At 39.7% G+C, this 19,684-nt stretch overlaps 1 protein-coding gene across 3 annotated transcripts in view; it reads right to left on the bottom strand.

Annotated features, from left to right (window-relative positions):
* LOC109918227 (neprilysin) overlaps window positions 1-19,684 on the bottom strand; it is a 175,322-nt gene that overhangs the window by 24,362 nt on the left and 131,276 nt on the right. For all 3 annotated transcript variants that reach the window (XM_048604661.1, XM_048604660.1, XM_048604662.1), the window contains 3 exons: window positions 15,942-16,019; window positions 11,178-11,281; window positions 7,216-7,274 (listed from right to left, as the gene is read on the bottom strand). In XM_048604661.1, coding sequence (XP_048460618.1) covers window positions 7,216-7,274; window positions 11,178-11,281; window positions 15,942-16,019 — 241 coding nt within the window. The remainder of the gene's footprint in view (window positions 1-7,215; window positions 7,275-11,177; window positions 11,282-15,941; window positions 16,020-19,684) is intronic.

Below are 19,684 nucleotides of genomic sequence, written 5' to 3'. Positions count from 1 at the left end.
GGTTGTACACAGGAATTAAAGTTAGTGAAATTATTGGCACAAGCAGCATTGGATTTAGGTGTGATGTAGCTTTCTTCCCAACTTCTCAGCATGCTGAAGAAATTATTTTTTCTCACCACTGAGGTGCATTTACAGAATGGATTGTTGGGTGAGGTTGATAAGCTGAGGCCTCATTTGTCTTTTGAGGTGGATATCAAATATCGTTTGGAATAACTGAAGAAAGCTGAAGAGGTCTTCCTGTTTTTCTGACCAATACTTGTGCCTCGAGCAATACCTGCAAAAAATTATCTAGTCATTTGGCCCACTGCTGTCCTTGAGAGCTTGCTGTGCATAATTTGGCTATTATTCCTTTACTCCAATAGTGAGTATACTTCTAAAGCAATTCATTGCTTGCAAAGTGAATTGAGACATATCGAGGTGATGGAATCCACAAAATAAATGCAAGTTTCTCCTTCCTTTAACAAGAAAAACAGATTTATGAAAGTTGACACTGAACACTTTTAAACATCTTCCAATAGACAAGATTCCTCCAGTTGTGATTTATTTTTGGCTGAGATCTTGTTGCTTTTGATCTCTTCTGTCAGACTTCCAACAATCGGACGTCCTGCTCCAATGATAAAACAATCAGGCTGTTTTCTCTGTCCAAAAAGTAGGTCAACTTGAGAATAGTTGGACATTCACAAAGGTAGTAATTTCTCTCTTAATGCTTTATTTACATTTTCAATAACTACAACTTTAATTAAAACAATGTTGAGCAATCAGATTTTCCTATTACAACTAATGTAAAAACTATAGTTAGGCTGTGTGGGACCCTGCTCATCAGAAAAAAAAAATTAAAACACTATACCTCTCAGTTGAAAAATTGTATGCCTTAGGATAACATAACTCAAATAAAATTAAAAATAAGAAATATGCAAATACTTTCTTCTTACCTCCTTCTCACTGCCGCCTCCTGCTGGCTGACTCTCACGGCTCTCCTCCTCTCGCTTGCTGCTTCCCTTTTCCAAACCTTTGCTGTGAGCAAGGGCCTGGAAGAGGAGCTATGAGAGGGAAGAGCTGAGTGAAGGAGGGAGAGGAGCTGCAGTTGGGTGGATCAGGAAGGGAAACAGGATGGAGAAGAGCTGGAGAGAAGCATCAGGGAGCGGACGAGATGACAAGCAGCAGGGATTGGGATGAGCATGGAGCAGCTATGGATGTGAGAGGACATGAGCACAAAGGGTCGATGAATAGGATGATTGACGAGGTGGAGGGGAGCGGGGTGTGTGAGCAGGCAGATCAGTGAGCAGGACAGTCTCTCCAGGCAAACAGGAGAGTTGGAATAAGGCTGGCAAGTGGGAGGATCGGTGAGTAAGAGGAGCTGGAGGATGGAAACGTCAGTGAATGTGAAAGTAAGGGTCTGCTTATAGCAAAAAAAACCATTCAGCAATACAGATCTGTGCTGGTGTTTATACTCTGCCAAGCCTTCTACTTAACTCTACCTCACTCCAACATAACCTTCCATTCCTTACTCCCTTGTGTGTATTTAGCTTCTCTTTAAATATGTCTATGTTATTCATCTCAGCCAAAATTTGCAGTGGAACATTACACATTCTCAACACTCTCAGGGTAAAGAAGATTCTCCTAAATTGCTTGTTGGATATATTAATGACCACTTCTTTATGACTCTTAGTACCGGACTCCACGTGGAGACATCATTTCTCCATCTACCCTATTGAAAACTTTCATAATTTTAAAATCTCTTTCCTGATAGTTATACTGTCCTATAACTTGGGTAATTCTTGAAAATCAAAGGCAGGCATAGTTACTGAAATCAGTCATCATAAAAGTCAAAGTGTGTGAGATTCTAACGGCTGTCCTACTAGCATGCACTTTTTCTCCAAAAGCAAAAATTCACCCAACACTTTGTTAACAATCTAAGAGTTAGCAAAGTGTCAATAATAGCCTTTTATTTGCCATCTGGGCAACTTTGATTTCAGCTTGGAATAACGACTGTTTACTGTGGACCTCCACAACAATAAAATCAATTTACTGCATATACTCACGTAAAAGTCAACTTTTTTAGACCATTTTTTAAGGTTAAATTTATAGGGTCAACTATTATATAGATACTACTTTTCATGGGCTGAAATTCATGCTACAGTCCAAAATACCATATCATTAGCAGAAGCCCAATTGATCGCTAAACAAAAAGGAAAATAAAAATACAATGAATTATGGTAATTACCAGATAAAGACAACAGAAACAAAAATGAATTAGTAAGCTTTTATTTATACATACAAAAAGTGAAGCAAAAATGTAATATGGCTTTAAATTACAATTACATGGTACATCTTAAATTAAACATTCAAATACAAAAGTTCATTAAAATCTTGCAAAATCACACTGTTCAACATCTTCAGCACCGAATAAAGCTTCATAATCATCAGGATGAATGATATCGTCATATGGATCCTCTTCATCTTTGCTGTCCATTGTTAGAGATAGCACATCATCTGTTTCTTCTTCTTCATCTATGTCATCCCATAGATAATCGTCCTCTGTACCATCCAATGCATTTGAAATTCCACATTTCTTGAATGATTTGAAAAATAGTGTCAGCTTTTATTTCCTTCCATGAATCAACAATCCATTCATAGATCAGTGGCAATGATGGAGCCTGCATACTGCCTGCTTTCATGTATGTTTTTTCTCCATCACGCCTCCAGCTATTCCACTTCATTCTCATCATGTCCTTAAATGGCTTATTGATACTAACATCTATTGGTTGCAAAACACTTAAGTCCGCTGGGAATTATAGCTATAGCAGTGTTATGTGATTTGATATTATCAACAACATTCTTCACTAGATGTGATCTCAATTGGTCCCAGACGAGCAAACTCTTTCCCTTGCATAGTCCACCAGGTTGTAAATTCCAAACTTCCTTTATCCATTTTCTACATCAACCTTCATCCATCCAGCCTTGTGGATGAATACGGACAATTACTTTTGGAAATTTCTCCTTTGGCAAAGAGTTTTCCTTAAAAACAGCCATTGGTTTTAACATAGTGCCATCAGTCAAACAAGAAAGAACTAAAATAAACCTACTTTTCTCATGGCCAGTGGTTTTCACCAATACTGCTTCTTCTCCTTTTTGGTTCACGGTTTGATACTCCAGCATTTCAAGAGTAATAGGCATTTCGTCCATGCTTCCAATGCATAGTAATTTGTAGCCTTCCTTCTGCCAATTTCTGATAAACTGGTGAAACTATAATATCTTTGAGTTCAGCGCAAAGCTTTTGTGCAATCTCATTCTCTGCCGAAGTACTAAGTCATGCCTTCTCATGAACCTTGTGCACCATCCAGCATTTGCCTTAAAATCCAAAATTCCATCCTTCTTTGGAGGTGTTTCATGCATGAATTCGAATGGTTTCATGACTAATACATCTTCCATTTTGATGATGTTCAAGTATCCACTCAGCGACTTTTTCTCCAATTGTGACTACTTGCCAGGTTTACTTCTGTTGGCACACTTTCATTTTGGCATTGGCATTGCGTGAAGTTTGTTCAATATCTTTCTCCAGTCTCTCAAGTTTCTCCGAAACAAAATTTTCTTGCTGCTATACAGTTATTTTCTTCTCTGCAGCTTCAACAAATTTCAGGTTAAACACTGCTGTATATTTTTTGTTTTCTCCTGGATGGCATTTTGACACAAAACGAATAAATTTCAAAACCTCAACTAAGCATATGACAGTATTCCACAAGTGCCTGACTCTGACCTGATGCGGTTTAAACTTTCACGCCAAATTCTTCCATTTCCCTCTGTCTTCTCTCATCTACAATTGTTTTAGCTTATCAAACTAACATTTTAGGCTTTTATTTCTGATTTAAAAAGTTATCAGACATTTGACTCTCCCACAGTTCCCATGATCATTTCCTCACCGTAACATTTATGTACAAGATAAAATCTTGACTCACAAATGTTGATCTGTTATCTGTGAAAAACTAGGGTTGACTTTTACACGAGATATATGGAAAATCCAAGATATTTTGGCCAAAAATAGGTGGTTGACTTTTACATGAGATCGACTTTTACTCAAGAGTATATAATATATTGAGAGCAACGAAATGTTGAAAGGTGCTTCACCAGAACCTGTTAAAATATTAAAAAATTACATAAGCCGGTCCCTTTTCTTTCAATAGAACTCTACATGCTGACATGTGAAGTGTACTAACTGCATTTTTTCATTGTGTTTAATTACTCCCATCTGACACTTGGCCAGACACATTAAAAAGGTTTTATGTCTGGTCTGAGCTGAATGAGCTAATGCCAGCTGGACAGGTCTTGATACTGAGACTGAAAAGCTGAGACAAGGTTGAAGCTAAATTCTTACCCTTCAACAAAAAGGACCTATGGATGACCTGACAAAAGTTGCTAAGATTATGAAACAATTTTGATAGTGCAGACATAGAGAAGCTGTTTCCACTTGTGGTGCAGTCCAATACTAGGAATATAACTGAATCCAATGAGAAATTTGGAAAAAACTTCTTTACCAAGAGGGTGATTAAGCTTACATGACATGTAGACAAGGTGCATCAGAAGGCATTTAGCACACTTGACTTCATTGCTCAGATCTTTGAGTACAGGAGTTGCGGCATTATGTTGAGGTTGTACAGCACATTAGAGAGGCCACTGTAGGAGTACTGTGTGTAGTCTGATCATCCTGTTATAGGAAGGATATTATTAAGCTAGACAGGGTACAGAAAAGATTTACCAGGACGTTGCTGGGAATGGAGGGTTGGAGTTATAAGGAGAGGCAGGATAGGCTGCGACTTTTTGTTCACTGAAGCATAGGAGATTGAGGGGTGCCCTTGTACAGGTTTATAAAATCGTGAGGGGTACAGATAAAGGTGAATGGCGGGTGTCTTTTCCCTAGGGTGGGGGATTTCAAGACTAAGGGACATATTTTTAGGTAAGAGGAGAAAGATTAAAAAAAATACATGAGGAGCAACTTTTGTTTTAAAACAGAGTGGTTTGTGCGTGGAATGAACTTCCAGAGGAAGTGGTGGATGCAAGTACAGTTGCAATGTTTAGAAGACATTTGGATAAGTACATGAGTAAGAGATGTTTGGAAGGATAAAGGCCAAACGCAGGCAGGTGGGATTAGTTTAGTTTGGGATTATGGTCAGCATGGATTGTTTGGACCGAAGGGTCTGCTTCCGTGTTGTATGACTCTATAACTCCATAACAGGAAGTTGCTGAAGGAGTGTTTTCAATGAATAATCCATTTAAGGGGAAACTAGATAAAACAAGAATGAAGTAGACAGGAATAGATTAGCAGATAAAATATCTGCCCTCTCAACAGAAGATCGTACAGCAACTGTGTGAAAATAGGCCATTTGGCCCAAACAGTCCACAATGATCCTCGGAAGAGGATCCCACCAGACCCATTCGCCTACCCTATTCTTCTAACCCTGCATTTCCTATGGCTAATGCACCTAACCTCCACATCCCTGAACACTATGGGTGATTTGGCATCGCCGATCCACCTAACTTGCACATCTTTTGACTGTGGGAGGAAACCAGAGCACCTGGTGGAAACCCACGCAGACACAGGGAGAACATGCAAACTCCTCACAAACCGTGGGTGGAATCAAACCTGGGTCCCTGGCACTGTGAGGCGGCAGTGCTAACCACTGAGTCACCATGCCGCCCTAAATGCAGATATCCAAATCCTTTGATTATGTAAGGGTAGCCGCCAGGCCTCTACAGTCTAATAAATAAAAACACTATGAACCAACCTTTTCAACAAGCAGTACCGTAATCAATATCTGACAAATATTTAACTTCAAATTGTACCTGTGTGAATAAAATTGGAAATCCTATGATTTTCTTAGGACAAGAGGCCCAGGCTGAAATCTGTGGAGAATTAAGTGCAGTTTTCATACACTGACCTAAAAACAGAACCAGCTGGTCGATCTGGACACAGACTCTCAGTGTCAGAGACATGGAGAGAGACAGCCTGTACCAGGCAGAGAAACAGATTGCTGTGTGTATGTAGGATGCCGAGGAGAGCGGACTTTCTGTTTGTTAAGACGTAACTTGTGGGGATTTAAGGACTAAGAAGTCACCTGTGTGGGATTTGTTGACTGGGTCTGCATTTATTGCCCATCCTCAATTATCTTTGAACCCAGTGGCTTGCTAAGGCCATCTGAAAAGATGGTTAAGATTCAACCACATCAGCAGGCCAGCAGATTTATGGTATGAAGAACACTTGAGAAACAATTGACAATGGTTAGTGTTTGTTATTATGCTGGTTTAATATTCCAGATTCTGATTGAATTTCCATTTCAACATGGGTTACAGTAGGATTTGGATCCACATCCCCAAACTATCACTCTAGGTCTCTGGATTACTACTCCAGTGACATTACCACTGTAATACATCCATCTCCACTTGTTTGTGATAGTAAACGTCTTAAAACATAATGCTTTTGTGGAATTCTTACTTCTGGTAATGGGAAATTTATTTTAACTTTTTCGAAGTTATGGCTCTCGATAACAATGTGAATAAAACCTAGGAATTCAGCCCTTTACTTTAGGAAAGGGTAAACTGAAATTTGACCGATAGCTGCCCCTAAGATCATGAAAGAGTTAAATAGAGCAAATGCACACTAGATATTTCCATTTGTAATTGTGCGCAGACCTAGGGGCTATAAATACAAGATAATCATTAATAAATCCAAAGTGGAATTCAAGAGAGAAACTTCTTTACTCAGAAACTGGTGAGAATGTGGGGCTCACAGGGAGTGGTTGAGGTAAATAACGGATGCACATAAAAAGGAGCCTTAAGGGAGAAAGGAAGAAAAGAATACACCAATAAGTTTAGATGAAGTAGTTTGGGAGGAGGTGCATGTGAAGCCTAAATACCAGCATGGAACAGATGGGCCAAGTGGCCTGAATTTATAGATACTTTATTAACTATTTACAAAATGCAGATATCCCATTCCTTTGACTATTCAAGGGTAGTAGCCAGGCCTCTATGTTCCAATAAATAAAAATACAATGAGCCAACCCTTTTAACAAGCATTATTGTAATCAGTACCTGACAACAGTTTAAGTTTAAACTGTACCTGTAAAAGTAAAGTCAGTAAATTGGATAACACAAATAGCATGAAAACATTTCATTTTAACTATGCAAATAAGGAACTATTAGATTTTTAATGAAGAGTTGTACCTATTTGGTTTCTGCTGGAAGAATAGAAGGCATTTACTACTGCAGCTCCAGAAATCCACCTGCAAAGCAAATCAAAGACAAAAATTAGCCTGATTGTCCTCTACACATTCCATCCCTCCATTGTGACTTTACCCTTATGCACTGCCTCCGTTCAACTAAAACAGAGGCCTAGTTTCATTAAAAGGCTTCTGGACTTAATGGACCTTCTTCTCCCTCACTTTTCAAAAAGACCCATAGGTATGGTTGCTAAAGTGTGGAGTGAAAACTCCTGTAAAAGTGAAATCAATGGGAATCAGGAAAAGACTCTCCATTGGTTGGAGTCATACCTGGCACATAGGAAGATGGTTGTGGTTACTGGAGGTCAATCACCTCAGCTCAAGAACATCTCTGCAGGAGTTCCTCAGGGTGTGTCATACGCCCAATCATCTTCAGCTGCTTCATCAATGACCTTCCCCCCATCATAAGGTCAGAAGTGGAGATGTTTGCTGATGATTACAAAGTGTTCAGCACCATTCGCAACAGACACTGAAGCAGTCAACATTCAAATGCAGGAAGACTTGGACAATATCTAGGTTTGGGCTGACAAGTGGTAAATGACAGTTGTGCTACACAAATGCCAGGCAATGTCTATCTTCAACAATAGAGAAACTAACCATCATCCTTTGATGTTCAATGACATTATCACCACCAAATTCCCCACCATCAATATCTTGGGGGTTATCATTGAGCAGAACTAGACTAGCTATTAAAAATACATGAGCCCTTATGGCTACAAGAGCAGCATTAAAATTACTCACATACAAATTCAGCAAAGCCTGTGCATCATCTACAAAGTTCCACGAATCTGATGGAATATTCTCCAATGGCTTTGATCAGTGAAGTTCCACTAACTGCCAGGAAGCTTGACATTATCCAGTAAAACAGTAGACTCATGTGGCATCTCATCCACCATGTTATATTTACTCCCTCAAATAACACTGCACAATGGCAGCAGTGTGTACCATGAAGATGCACTGCAGCAACTCCAGAAATATATGCAAAAGCCTGTGACCTCTACCAGCTAGAGGAACAAAAAGAGCAGATACATGAAATATCACTACTACACTAAGTTACTCACCATCCGGAGTTAAAACTATATCACCATTCCTTCACTGCTGCTGGATCAATATCCTGGAACTCACTTCTGAATAGCACGGTGGGTGCACTTACCACACACAGGACGCAGTACTACAAGATGGTTCACACCAGCTTCTCAAGATTGCTTAGGAATAGGAAGTAAATGCTCATCTTGCCAGCGATGTCCAAATCCCACAAATAAATAAGAATATGTTGTTGAAGCCAAAAATTGTATTTCTTTCTAGTAAATTGGAGGGCTGACTCCACCCACCTTTTGGGTGTCAGGGCAGCAAACAAGTTCCCTTGGGGAGCTCTGTCACGAAAATGTGAGCCTGCTGAACAAGAGTCGCCAATTTTGTCTTAACCCAGTGTCCACGTACCCCATGGGAGGAAGTACTGTGTTGGTTTTACGCCACCAACTTTACTTTTCTTTGAAGGCAATGGGTGGGGCATCACACTGGGCTTCTGCCTGATCCACTGAGGCACTGAGATGAAAATTAACGTCAGATATTCTTTCCATCGTTTAAATGGATAGAAATGAATGATTGAAATTTTACACCCGTGTTGCTGCTGCTCACTATGGTATTCAAGATAATCATCTCCTGATTTGAATACATACAAGATGGTAGAGACTTTTATCAATGATCAGGTGCATTTTATTTTTAAAAATCCAATTTCTAACAATGCTACACACCCAAAGACTGCAATGGTTTAAAAATGCATCACCACCTTTTCCAGGGCAATTAAAGATTGGCATTAAATGCTGGCCTAGTCAGCAACACCCAGAATCACATGAACAAATGAGATAAAAGATAGAAGCAGACAAAATGCTTGACGCCAAACTTCATAACTTGAAGAAACGAGGGTGAGAGAAAAAATGCAGTGAGATAAACTTAATTGGAGAAAAGAGCACACTGCTTTGAGAGAAAGAAAGAGACACACAGATAAGCAATCCAGTGCAATTACTGCAAAGTGACCACTAAAGCAGAAAAGTATAGCAAGAAGAAACATGGGAATATTGGAACAGGAGTTGCCAGTTATCATCCCAAGACCATTTGCTATTCAATAAGCTTATGGCTGAGCTGTGACCTAACTTCATAGGTGTGCCTTTGCCCTAAATCCCTGAATAAAACTTTTGGCTAACAAAACAAAAACTACTTCTTATTTAAAAGTTACAATTGATCTAGTATCAATTGCTCGCTTTGGAAGGGTATTCTAAACTCAAACCGTATTTGTATGTTTCTTGATTTCATTTCCTAATAAAGGCAGGCTTAATTTTTGACTATCCCCATAGTCCTAGGCTCAGTAACTAGCAGGAATAGTTTCTCTCTATCTATCCTCTGTTTCTTTAATATTTTGAAAATGTTGACCAAATTGTGGCTGTTCTTTCCAAATTCCAATGTGCTCTGATTGTGTAGTCACTCCTCGCAATTTAACTCCAAGTCCAGGCAATATCCTGGAAAAAGAAAACTCGTAAACCATTCAGACTGGTCTGTTTCGTCTTGTACACTTCAAATGGAACTCCAGTACGACCAGTACACCCAATTCCAATTCCATTTAATCCTGATTTTTCTTTTGCTGGCTTTTTCCTCTGTTAAATTTACATAGCTGTCCTTTCAAAGCTAACAAACCAGAAACTGAACTAGACTAGCCATATAAGGTCAGAGAAAATGTCAGAGATTAGGAATCCTGCAGCAAATGAATCACTTTCTGCATGTCCAGAATCTACAAGGCAAAAATCAGGTGTGTGATGAAATGCTCCTCTCTTGCCTGGATGAGTGCAGCTCCAACAATACACTTGAACATTCAAGAAGCTTGATACCATCTAAGACAAAGCAGCCTGCATTATTGGCACTAGAACATAGTAAGCGCATTGGCTTAAGATTAATGCTGTGCAGAGGATAAGCCTCTTATGGTAAAATGGCCACTTTAAATGAAACTTTCCATCTAAATCAAAAATTCGGATGTGATGTTAAACTTGGATTTCAAAACTGTGTAATTCAGTCTTTGTCATGACTTCAATATTGGAATCTGTCTTCCCTCCAATCCTGAAATCTTCAGCCAGAATACGTTTGAATGGTACAGTGTCTAATATTGTGAGTTTGCAAGGAAGAGAATATGAGAACATCTATTAAAAAGGTGAAATTGCCATTACCCTACCAGACCGTAGGGCTTCTGTCTCATTGGAGAAAGATGACTGATGACAGTTTAACCTGAGGGTTACCAAGCCTCAGATGAGGGGAGAGTTTGAGAAGGACAGTCATTCATGGTAACTTAAGTGTAGGAATTCAACTCTGCATCACAAACCATTTGTCCAGCTAGCTCAGCTAACTGACCCCTTGCCTTTTATTAACAGAATCCTCAAATATTAAGGAGAGCAGTTTTACTAGAACAGACAGACATTGTGATGGACCCAGGTTGAAAGCTACCCAATACAGAGACGAGTTCTTTCACAAAGAATAACTTTTTTTCTGGTCTCCCCAGTGCAAAAATAAATCATAGAATCAGAATGACACAGCACAGAATGACCATTTGTCCCATTGTGCCTGTGCTCAATCTTTTATCAGATGCATCCAATTAATCCCTATAAGCCTGTAAATATTTCTGCACAAGTATTTATCAAATTCTCTTTTGAAAGTGACTATTGAATTTATTACAATCACCCTTTCATAGACTGCATGCTTGAACAAAACACCATAAGTAAGCAAGAAATAAGCCCTCCACATCTCACCCCAAATTGGGTTTCTCTAGCGACTGACCGTCCTGTCACTGGTGTTGTAAAACTGCAAATGTTCAAGTTTAGAAACAACTTCAAGTGCACAATAGAAAAATAATGGAATACTTACACTTCTTTGTTAACCTTTTGTCTGAGTTTTTTCAGATTCTTCTTTTGTCCTAATTGCATATTTTTAAGAATGTTCGTGAAATATTCGTCGATGCTGAAATTCAACTGAATGAAAAGAATGCACACCAATTATCTTGCATCTCTATCGTATTCCAGTTATCAGCCTCATATACCACCCATACATGTTCTCTATTGACACAGCCGTCAGGACGCTGATTTCCTACTAGTGCTGCTCCAGCACCCACATACGAAAGCTTTATAGGGTAGTTACAAAATGACCGCTTCCAGTTATATAAAAGACAGAGGGAGGTGGAGAAGCTTAAAAATAGTAATTCCAGGTTTTAAGGTCTAGACAGCTGAAGGGATGACTGACAGTGGCTAAGCAGTGGGACTATAACTGACCATGTTTATGGAAAAGAAGGTAACTGCATTGAAACAGCACAGTTAACATGGGAGAGTCTTAAACAATTGACATACAGAATTATCCGCAGTATCCCAGCAAATATTCATTCCCCAATTAACATGTCAAATCTGATTCACTAACTGTTATCACATGGTGTTCAGTGGGGACTTAAACTGGCCTCTGTGTTTTCTCTCTTACAACAGTGATTGCAGTTCAAAAATGACTTTATTGGCTGCAAAGTGCTTTGAGACATTTGGTGATTGTGTTTAATGCAAAAAAAGTTAAATCTATTTTTAACTGTTTTTTACCACATGGTAGACTTGTAGGTTTTATGGAGGATCATTAAGGAAGATATAAAGATGCAAGACAGAAAAATCCAGAACCTACAAGGCCCAGATGGCTGAAGGCATGACCACTAATGGTAGAACAAAGAAAGTGACTATGAGGCCAGAGTTGGGGAGAAAAAGTCTGGAAAAATGGAGTGGTGTACAGCAGAGACAGAACAAAAAATCAACTTAATTCTTGTCCTGATTATTACCCAAATGATTATTGCAAGATGATTTGAATACTGATGCTGTGTGATGATAGAAACAGGTTTAGCCATGATGGTCCCCATGGTCAGATAGCTTGTTGATATTCACTTTGCATACCCACGCATGAAGAATGATCATTGCTGAGATTCCAATTGCCAAAAAGCAATGGTAGCCCGTGATACTACTTTCTGTCGTTGCCCATTTTTTGCAGTTCAAATCAATTTAACATACAATCCTCATGGTTCCATTCCAACAAAACTACATTAAACAAACCAAGAATTAAAGAAAACCTTGAAAGAGTTAATAGCATTAAAGAAAGTTAATGTTGTCTTGTAGTACTATTCAGCTGTAAAACAAAGAGGATCAATTTCTTGAGTCACTTGGACAGGCACAAGATTAGCTTATATTGAAAAGCCTGACAAACCCTTGATTCCTGACACAGTATCAACATTGTTACTTCAGAAAACTGGTATCTTGGCCTCATTTAACATTCCTATCCATTGAGCTGCTCTAAGCTAGCCCTTTAATACTTAAACTGAATGGCTCCTTGTTTCAATGCTTCTTCATATTTTTGCTCCTGCTTTATTTCTCTGTACAGCAGTTTCTGTCAGCCAATGTATCATTTGTCTTTTTCGATATATATAAAGCTGTTTAAGCCCTATATTTAGACCTTTGATTTTAACGTGTGCAAACTGTTTTGGTTTGAACCCATGTGTGGAGTTTATCTTATTTTGATAACATGGGACATTAAGGTGAAGGCAGACACAAGACCGAAGACACCAAAAGTACTGAACTGTGGGCATGAAAGTGGGATTGCTAATTTAGTGAAGACAAAACCTTGTTAGCAATTGCACATTCTGCAAAGACAAATCATGCCTGTACAGAAGGGCTTTAATCAGGGAAAAAGATAGGGACACACTAATAAACATGTTTCCTTCTCTCAGCATTGGAGACGGGTAACAGCATTAAAGATAACAAAGCTGAGTGAAACTGCCAACATAAATTCAATCATGGCCTTGGGATTCTGGCAAGAAGGCCCAGGATGAAAAACACATGGAGAAGGCATCAAAAAGGATACTGATGTAATTCAAAACGAATTAAGTGTGCTTAAAAAAATGTTTTACCTTATATAGCACAGGGTTATAACAAAAAAAGCTATAAAGATCTGCAATAGGTAGAATGACTTGGTCAATTATTCCAAAATCAAGCACGGAGAATCTGTAGCAGACTGATCATCTGGGCAAAACTTCTGCATTGACTTTAGAATGCAAACAGCCTCTTATTTCCTAGCAATGAGAGCTACTGGAGGTGGTTGAAAGGAAGGGAAAATGAGGCTCAGGTATCAGACTCCTTGAGGCCAGCTGCAGATGAAACTTGCACTCAAATTTCTGAATCGTAAGTTGTGGAGACAAGTCCCATTCCAGAGTACAATGTGAATGACAAATCGGTGCATTACTGAGGAGCTATGATTTTGAAAGCAGTTCTTTCAGACGACATTAGTTAGGTAGATATTTTAAAAAATCACTGTGCGCTTTTCTGAAGAGAGACACGGGATACCTCACCTGCCTCAATAAGTAATTGCTATTGGTAACCATCTCACATCAGTAAATCACTAATAATTTTTGTCATTGCTGCCTGCAGGATCTTTCTGTGTGCAAATTAATTGCATAAATTGGCTATGAGGATCATTGGGACATCCTGAAGTCATGAAAGATGCAATATTAATGTAAGTTCTTACTTCACTCTGAGCATTATTTGATTGGTTGACTTGAGCTCAGCTGGTTCACCATCATAGATAAAGAAAGGAATATTAATACAATCTTTCTTTCATTCCAGTTAAACTGTATTTAGCACTTGTTTGGAGTGCAAGCACAGAAGCTGTGTGTCAGTAAAAGCCCACAGTCCCTGACAATGTCACCAATAGTGATCAGCTCATCATAGGAATCCATCTTCACTAAACACAGAACCTCACCTGCAAAGGCTATAGCATTTGAAATTATGATTCTCCCATGTTAAACTAATATTTGATCCAAAATCAGCAGATGCCCTTCAGTCTTCATGCCATTTTCTGTTACCAACTTGGCAATCAAACTCACTTGGGTCAGATTCTGAGTCGGGTTTCTAGAAATCTCTTACAAATTTATCTCATCTCCACATCCTGATGTTAAATTCATGATATGTAATGCTTAACCTTTTAAGCTGACACATTTCATGCAGCAATTCTTCAATTTGCAGTTTCCAGCTTCTTTTTCCAGAGAATTTTTTTATTCATTCATGGGATATGGGTGTCACTGGCTAGGCAGCATTTATTGCCCATCCCTATTTGCCCAGAGTGTAGTTAAGAGTCAACCACATTGCTGTGGGTTTGGAGTCAAATGTTGGCGAGACCAGGTAAGGATGGCAGTTTCCTTCCCTAAAGGTCATTAGTTTTTCTAACAATTAACAATGGATTCATGGTCATCATTAATTACAGATATTATTGAATTCAAATTCCACTATCTGCCATGGAAGGACTTGAACCCCTGTCTCCAGAACATTAGCTGGGTCTCTGGATTAAAGTCCAGCGATAATACCACTAAACCGTCGCCACCCCATCATTGCCAGCTGCTACTGGTTGTGTTCCACCGTAGTCAACAATGAGAATGGCTACTTGCATTTAGAGAGCTCCCTTAACTGAGTAAAACCTCCTGAGATGCTTCAAAGGAGGACCAAAGAAGCAGCTGTTAAGACAGATGACCAATGATGTCTTAAAAATGCCAGGTTTGAAACAGCATCTTAAATGAAAGGATGAGGTTTTGCAATGGAGAGTGTTGGGGAAGGAACCCTAGAATTTTAGAGCCAAGCAACTGTATGCATGGCTGCCAATGGTAGATTGATGAAAATCTGGAATGCACAAGACTTGGATCAGAGCTGACATCTCTGAAACCTGCAGGGCAGGAGGAAGTGACACTGACAGGGAAGGATGAGGCCCTGGGGAGATTGGAGATTCAGGGTGGGAAATTCGAATTTCCATCTCTAAAATGAATGGGATGTATTGACATGATGTCCAGGCTTTTGCTTGTGCTGTTGCAAACCAGCTCCCCTCGTATCTTTCCCAAAACTTATGAGGTTTCCCATACTGCATGTGTGGGGTGAAAATGGGGATTATACATGAAAAGCCAGACATTTGAGTCTCCTAAATACCAGAACTTTTTAACTATACAGCATCTCTTAATACTTTTTCTCCAGCTTCCCTGATAAACAGGATGGATCAGAGGAGTCAGTAGTGAAACTGGGAAAAATTGAGGCCAGGCGAATGGATTAGGAGGGTGTGAAGATGATGCTAGTTTGTGAGGAGGAATGTTAAACAGTGGTGAGGTGATAGCACACCATTTGTGGAGGGGGAGGAGGCATTTACATGGCAGCTTGTCTGGGGGACAATATATCTTCCGGATGCACAGTCACGTGAAGACATTATGAATCTAGCTCTTCTTAGCTGCTTTCCCCTGCTGGGTTTCCTGAACTCCTGGAAACCCAGCCGGAATTAAAAAGAAAGTAAAAGTAAAAACGGCTTCCCAGGGTCCTTAAAATGTTTTGCCAGTTGGATTTCCTTTTGTGAGCAGGTTGGCCAGTTGTTGTCTCCATCGAAGTGGTTTGTTCTTGTGTTTCATCTTATAAATTCTAGCTTCAAATACACCCATGTTCTGGGATTAAAATTGACCCTTTTAATTTTGAACTCTATTGTGGAAATTTGAGATGTAATTGTACAACAAAAGTTTTGATGAGTTGAATGAGTTTGCGGACAAAATGATTGACACCAAATAAGTCGGAGATCATAGCAGTACCTTACCATTTTATACTCAGCGTTCAGTTTGGCATTGTCTTTGATGTCAGGTGGATATCCGATTCTCTGTCTGATAGCTCTAGCCTAGAAACAAGAAAACTCATATTATAAAAATCGAAAGAACTGCAAATGCTGGAAAGTAGGGGAAAAAATAGCAATTACTGGAAAAGCTCAGCAGGTCTGGCAGCATCTGTGGAGAGATGCAGTTGGGGAAACGAAGCTTAAACCAGATGACTGCTTTGCAAACCACTTACATTCTGTCTGTAAAAATGACCCTGAGCTTCCAGTTGCATTCCACTTCAGCTTACCACTGTGTTCCCTGGCCAACATCTCTGTCTCAGGCTTGCTTCAGGGCTTCAGTGAAGCTCAGTGCATTCTGGAAGAACAGCACCTAATTTTCCATTTGGGAACTCTACAGCCTCCTGGACTCAATATCGAGTTCAACAATTTTAGGGCTTGAAGCACTTTCCTACATGTCCTTACCCCACCCCCACACACCAGGCCTTGTTATCACATGGTCTGCTATTACAAACAATCCATTGTTAGCCATTAAGAGTCCTCATCAGTAGCTATTCATTCCCCTACCTGACTGTTAAGCACTCGTCTGACTGTCCAAGTGTTCTTCTTTCTCTTTGGGCTCTATCTCCACCTATTGTTTAGTCCTTATCCCCTACCTCCACCCTATCTTCTGCATAAAAACCAGCTTTTTCCTGGCTGCATAAAAGCTGAAAGAACTGTGGATGCTGTAAATCAGAAACAGAAACAGAAATTACTGGAAAAGCTCAGCAGATCTGGCAGCATCTGTGGAAAGAAATCAGAGTTAACGTTTCGGGTTGAATGACCCTTCCTCAGAACTCAGAATTTTTTTCCTAGCTACCAACAGTTCTGAAGAAGGATCACCTAACCTGAAACATTAACTCTGATTTCTCTCCATAGACGCTGCCAGACCTGCTGAGCTTTTTCAGCAATTCCTGTTTTTGCAACTCATGTTATTCCATCTTGAAATCAATGTGGACAAAAGTAAAATGCTGCAGATTCTGTAAATCTGAAAGAAAGAGTAAAAGTCCTGAAAGACTCAGTCTGGCAGCATCTGCTCAGAGAGAGAAAGAGTTAACATTTCAGTCCTGTACTTCTCATCAAAACTGAGAAAATTTACCGATGTAAAAGGCTTTGCACAAGTGACAGGCTTGAGGGCTAGATAAATGACAGAGTAAAAGGGGAGAAAATCTTCCTGGCCATGAAAAGTTCAAAGACTGCAGCGCACAGATTTTAAGGAATTAGTGAAGGAAGCAAAAGTGTTAAAAGTCCAACTTTATCACACAGAGTTGTTAGGGTCTGGAATGCACTGACTGAGAGTTACAGTGGAGGCATATTGAACTGAAGCATTCGAACATGAATGAGATTTACCTGAAAGGAAGAATGCACAGGGTAAAGAGGACGAAATGGGGAAAAGGCACTGGGTGAAATGTCTATTTGAAGAGTCAGTGCAGACAAGATGATCAGAAGGGCTTCCTTCTGTGCTCAAACAATTTTGCCATTCTGTATCCATAGTAAAAGGGCTGAGAAGAGTGGTAACGGAACAAGTAAAGAAACAAATGAAAACCGAAAGAACTGCGGATGCTGTAACTCAAGAACAAAAACAAAATTGCTGGGAAAACTCAGCAGGTCTGGCAGCATCTGTGAAGAAAATATCAGAGTTAACATTTCAGGTCTGGTGACCCTTCCTCAGAAATATGTGACGTTTCTAAATGACATGTCTAGATGAGGTGTGAAGGGTAGGATAGCAGCCATTGAAGTAAAGAGATTTAGAAGGGAACAAGAGAGAGGGAAAAAAAAAACTGATCCAGCAAAGGAAAAACAGAGTTTATGATCTGAAATTGTCAATCTCAGTGTTGAGCCCGGAAGACTGTAAAATGCTGAGTTTCTATTGAGATTCATTGGAACCACATAGCAGGCCAAGGGGAGAAAGGTTAGGATGGGAACAAGATATGATCTTGAAATAAAAATTGATAGACAGGTCAGAATGATGCTTATGGCCTAAATGGAGGTGTTCTACTAAAGAGCCACTCTGGTTGCATTTGGTCTCCTCACTGTGGAGAAGATGAGATCATGAGCAATAAATACATTATGCAAGGCAGAACACAGGTTAGGAATCCTGCAGTGAGTAACTCAACTCCTGATGTCCCCCACACCCCCATTCCTCCAACCTCACCCCTCCCCAAAGCCTGTCCATCATCAACAAGACATAAGTAAGAAATGTGATGGAATACTCTCCAACTGTCTGGGTGACTGCAGTTCCAATAACACTCAAGAAGCTTGCCACCATCCAGAACAAAACAACCAGCTTAATTGACCCCACATCTGCAAACATTCATTTGTTTCACCACTGACGCTCATTAGTAGTAGTGTGTATGACCTACACTACAGATATTCACCAAGAGATGTCACCTTCCAAACCTATGGCTACACCCATCTAGAAGGACAAGGTCAGCAGATACATGTATAAACCAGCAACTGCAAGTCCCATTCCAAGCCAAGCTACTCACCATCCTGAAATATGGTGAAATTTCCGAGAGAAATATACAACTATTCCTTCAGTGTTTCTAAGTCAAAATTCGGAATTCTGTTTCTAACAGTATGGTGGGTTTACATGAGCTGCAGTGGTGCAAGAAGGTGGCTCACCACCACCTTCTCCAGGGCAACTCAGGATGGACAATAAATGCTGGCCACCTCCTGCACCAGCATGAAAAGATGATAAAAGATAATGAAAGATCACAAACCTGAAATGTTAACTCTGCTTTTCTCCCCATTGGCATTTCCAGCCCTGTTGCTTATTTCCAGCAATGTCTATTTTTATTTCTACTGTTAATAATGAGTTCAAGCTGAGACGTATCACAGTGCTGCCTTTCAGATGAGATGTTAAAACTGAGAATTTGACAACCCTTTCAGCTAGTAATAAAATATCCAACAAGGCAACTTGGTGATGACCTGGCGAAACATCTCCAGTGTCCTGACAGTATTTATTCCTCAGCCAACATCAGTCAAAAAGACAGATTATCCAGTCATTACAGCACTATTGCTTGTGGGAGCTTACTGTGCACAAATTGTCTGCCCCATTTCTCTTCATTACAACAGTGACGAAAATTTTGAAAGTACTCCATCAGCTGTGAAGCTTTGAGACTCCCTGAAGTCATGAAAGGAGTTCTGTATGAGGGAACTATTTCTTTTTTAAGTAATGGAGCTGCTATCGAAACACAAGTTGTGCTTCTTCTGAGGACCTCAACAGGTTTGAGGCAGAAGAATTCACGTTATTATTGTTAGGACAGTAGCAGAATCAGAGAATGTTATGGCACAGTAAGAGGCCATTTGCCCCTTAACACCACTGCTGACTCTTCAAAAAGTTTACCCAAAATGCAACGACATTTTGTAATGTCCTACTTACCTCTCTCCCCCATAGCCCTGTAAATATTTTACCTTCGTGCATTTATCCAATTCCCTTTTGTATGTCTCTATTAAATCTGCTTCCACTAGCATTTTGGACTCTTTATTCCAGATCATTACAACTTGCTTCATAAAAATGTTTCCTCATGTATCACAGTGAAGCAGACTGCCCAACCATTACAGAAATCACTATTCCATTGATTTGAATGAAAATGACAATCATATACATTCTGTAATGAGCAGTTCATCCAAAACCATAGATTTACGCTGAGGTAGTTATCCATCCTGACATTTTCTGACTAATTTCT

The sequence above is a fragment of the Rhincodon typus genome, chromosome 13, assembly GCF_021869965.1.
Source record: "Rhincodon typus isolate 14 chromosome 13, sRhiTyp1.1, whole genome shotgun sequence".
NCBI lineage: Eukaryota > Metazoa > Chordata > Chondrichthyes > Orectolobiformes > Rhincodontidae > Rhincodon > Rhincodon typus.
Note: the sequence above shows the minus strand (reverse complement) of the source record. Positions and strands in the feature narration are given on the sequence as shown.